This window comes from Anomaloglossus baeobatrachus, chromosome 5 (genome assembly GCF_048569485.1).
Source record: "Anomaloglossus baeobatrachus isolate aAnoBae1 chromosome 5, aAnoBae1.hap1, whole genome shotgun sequence".
NCBI classification, from domain to species: Eukaryota; Metazoa; Chordata; class Amphibia; order Anura; family Aromobatidae; genus Anomaloglossus; species Anomaloglossus baeobatrachus.
The window spans coordinates 575,010,403-575,012,955 of record NC_134357.1 but is presented as its reverse complement, the minus strand read 5'-3'; the positions used below and the strand labels follow the sequence as shown (position 1 = coordinate 575,012,955).

At 44.3% G+C, this 2,553-nt stretch overlaps 1 protein-coding gene across 1 annotated transcript; it reads right to left on the bottom strand.

The window, feature by feature from the left end:
• Positions 1-557: 557 nt before the first annotated feature.
• LOC142313090 (oocyte zinc finger protein XlCOF7.2-like) lies at positions 558-2,258 on the bottom strand. The gene is made up of 3 exons (XM_075352077.1): positions 1,804-2,258; positions 1,599-1,722; positions 558-628 (listed from the first exon to the last, which is right to left on the bottom strand). Exons 1-3 carry the CDS (start codon positions 2,056-2,058, stop codon positions 558-560), a joined length of 450 nt encoding a protein of 149 aa, XP_075208192.1. The 5' UTR covers positions 2,059-2,258.
• Positions 2,259-2,553: the final 295 nt, after the last annotated feature.

Here is a 2,553-nt window from a genome sequence, read left to right as displayed (position 1 = left end):
CATTTTTAAAAGCAAAAGAATAAGAATTGAAAATTGCTTCAAAGTCACCTTCATCCAATTTACATGAGATAGAGCTGTTTTATAAAGTAGAAAGGGCAAAAAATGTCACCTCTAGATGTGCAAAGCTGGTAGACACATCCCCAAGAGATTGGTAGCAGTAATTATAGAGAAAGATTTGTCCTGCAAAGTATTTACTCAGGGGGCTGAATACTAATGAATATCACAAGTTTTATATTTCTTAAAATGTTTAGAAATCCGTGTATAATTTCCTTTATACTCAGAAATATTTGCTATTTTGTGTTGTTATCACATAAAACCCCAATAAAATCCACTTGTTTGTGGCTGTAATGTAAAAAAACATGGAAAAGTTCACCGGGTGTGAATAGTTTTTCAAGGAAAGGAATGTCTACCTTCAACCTAAAAAATGATGACATTTTGTCAGAAATGTTCTCCAGTCCACACCCAAGATATTTTATGTATAGCAAATATTTTGGTGTAAACTTGTCGCCATTTAGGAACACATGGGACTTATTACACTAAAAAGTCAGAAACACAGGTTACAGGGAAAAATACAAAGTGTTTCTATTGTGCGCAAAATTCATCATCCACTTGCTCCAGTCTGAAGAATCTGGAACAAAAAACATTAATTAATACGAGAAGATAAAAAAAAGGGACTTAGAAAACACCACAATTGATGAGTTGGATGTAAGATTTGTGGTGCGGAGCCCGTTATACCGGCAGACGGGATGTGACCGCAGGCAGAAATATTCAGGGAAGGGAAAGATTTTACACTTTCTAGATAAATCCTCTCTTCCCGGGATGTAACGACCTCTAATGCCGGGATCACACGGCCGGATAAAGAATCATCACAGCTTCATCCAGAAAACTAGGACAAGTCTTTTCTTATTTGTCATCCATATACAATCCGGTATTTACAGCCGCTATTAATAATTTACAAGACCATTTACAGCTTCCTCCATTACAGAACTGCAATGTACCCGTAACACAATGTCTGCTGTATGGTGGAGCTGGTGGGAATCTGATGGTTTGTGCAGACACAGACCTGAATGGACGAGTCTCCTCCGATTTACGGAAGACACTAGAGGATGCTGGGATTATTCTCACACACAGATTCAGTCAGTGAGAAAGAAAATCCCCATCTGCACCGCCACATCCAATAACAATGGTCTGAGGGCGAGACGTTGGGTTATTTTATGGACAGCACTGAAAATACAGTAGTGTGAACGAGGACTAAAAGGAATCAAAGCTCTTATCTCTCCTAATCCTGCCATCTCCACCGCTCTCATTACACAAGTATAAACATATAATACTGGAGGATAAAACAAGACTGAGCACAAGACCTTCACAGCCGTCTACACATCATGGGGAGATTTCATGGCCCCTTCTCTCCATCTACCTGATGATCCTGAGGAACATCGGGATCTTCTTGTTTACAGTCCTGTGGGAGAAGAGGACGGGGACATCTCTCTGGTGTTGTCCTCTTACTGGATAGAACTGGAGGAGACACATACAGGGACTGAATTCATTCCTTACATACAGATAATTATAGGCCGTGTGTATTTAGTCCTGTCTATTACCTGGTGATGTGAGGGGCTGGGGAACTTCCATCATGACGTCCTTGTACAGATCTTTGTGTCCTTCTAAATACTCCCACTCCTCCATGGAGAAATAGACGGTGACGTCCTGACACCTTATAGGAACCTGACACATACAATGATACCGTCACCCCCGATCCCTTCATAGCGTTACTGTATAATGTCCCAGCATTCCCAGCAGTGTCACCTCTCCAGTCAGCAGCTCAATCATCTTGTAGGTGAGTTCTAGGATCTTCTGGTCATTGATGTCCTCTTGTATCGGGGGGTGAGGTGGAGGCCCCGTGATTGGGCTCAGGGGTCTTCCCCATCCCTCAGACACAGGGGCCTGACAGCGCTCACTAGAGGTCTTCTTCACTACTGTGTAATCCTGGTTATGGAGAGACACAGTAAGAAATCTCACTCCAGACATTTCCAGAGTCCTCACCTCTCCAGTTCTGTCCATCTGTTATTCCCATAGATAAGAATGGTGTAATGTGACGTCATCAGAATCTCTCACCTCTCCAGTAAGCCGGAAGAGGATCTCTAGGGTGAGGTGTAATATCCTCTCCACCATCTTGTCCCTGTCCATATCCAGCCTTCACGGGGCAATCAGGAGAATTCTCTTCTATAGAAGATCTCCACTGAGAGGATCCGATATTGTAGGGTCCTGAATGGGGAGAAGATGACGATGTAACATCATAAAGAATCCGCTGTAATAATACAATTACTGGAGATAAGGGGAAACATAATGAGGACATTCTGGTGGAACATTATACTGTGTGGGGACAGAAAGGGGCCGAGGACCGAGGGCAGAAAGGGGCCGAGGACCGAGGGCAGAAAGGGGCCGAGGACCGAGGGCAGAAAGGGGCCGAGGACCGAGGGCAGAAAGGGGCCGAGGGCAGAAAGGGGCCGAGGGCCGAGGGCAGAAAGGGGCCGAGGGCCGAGGGCAGAAAGGGGC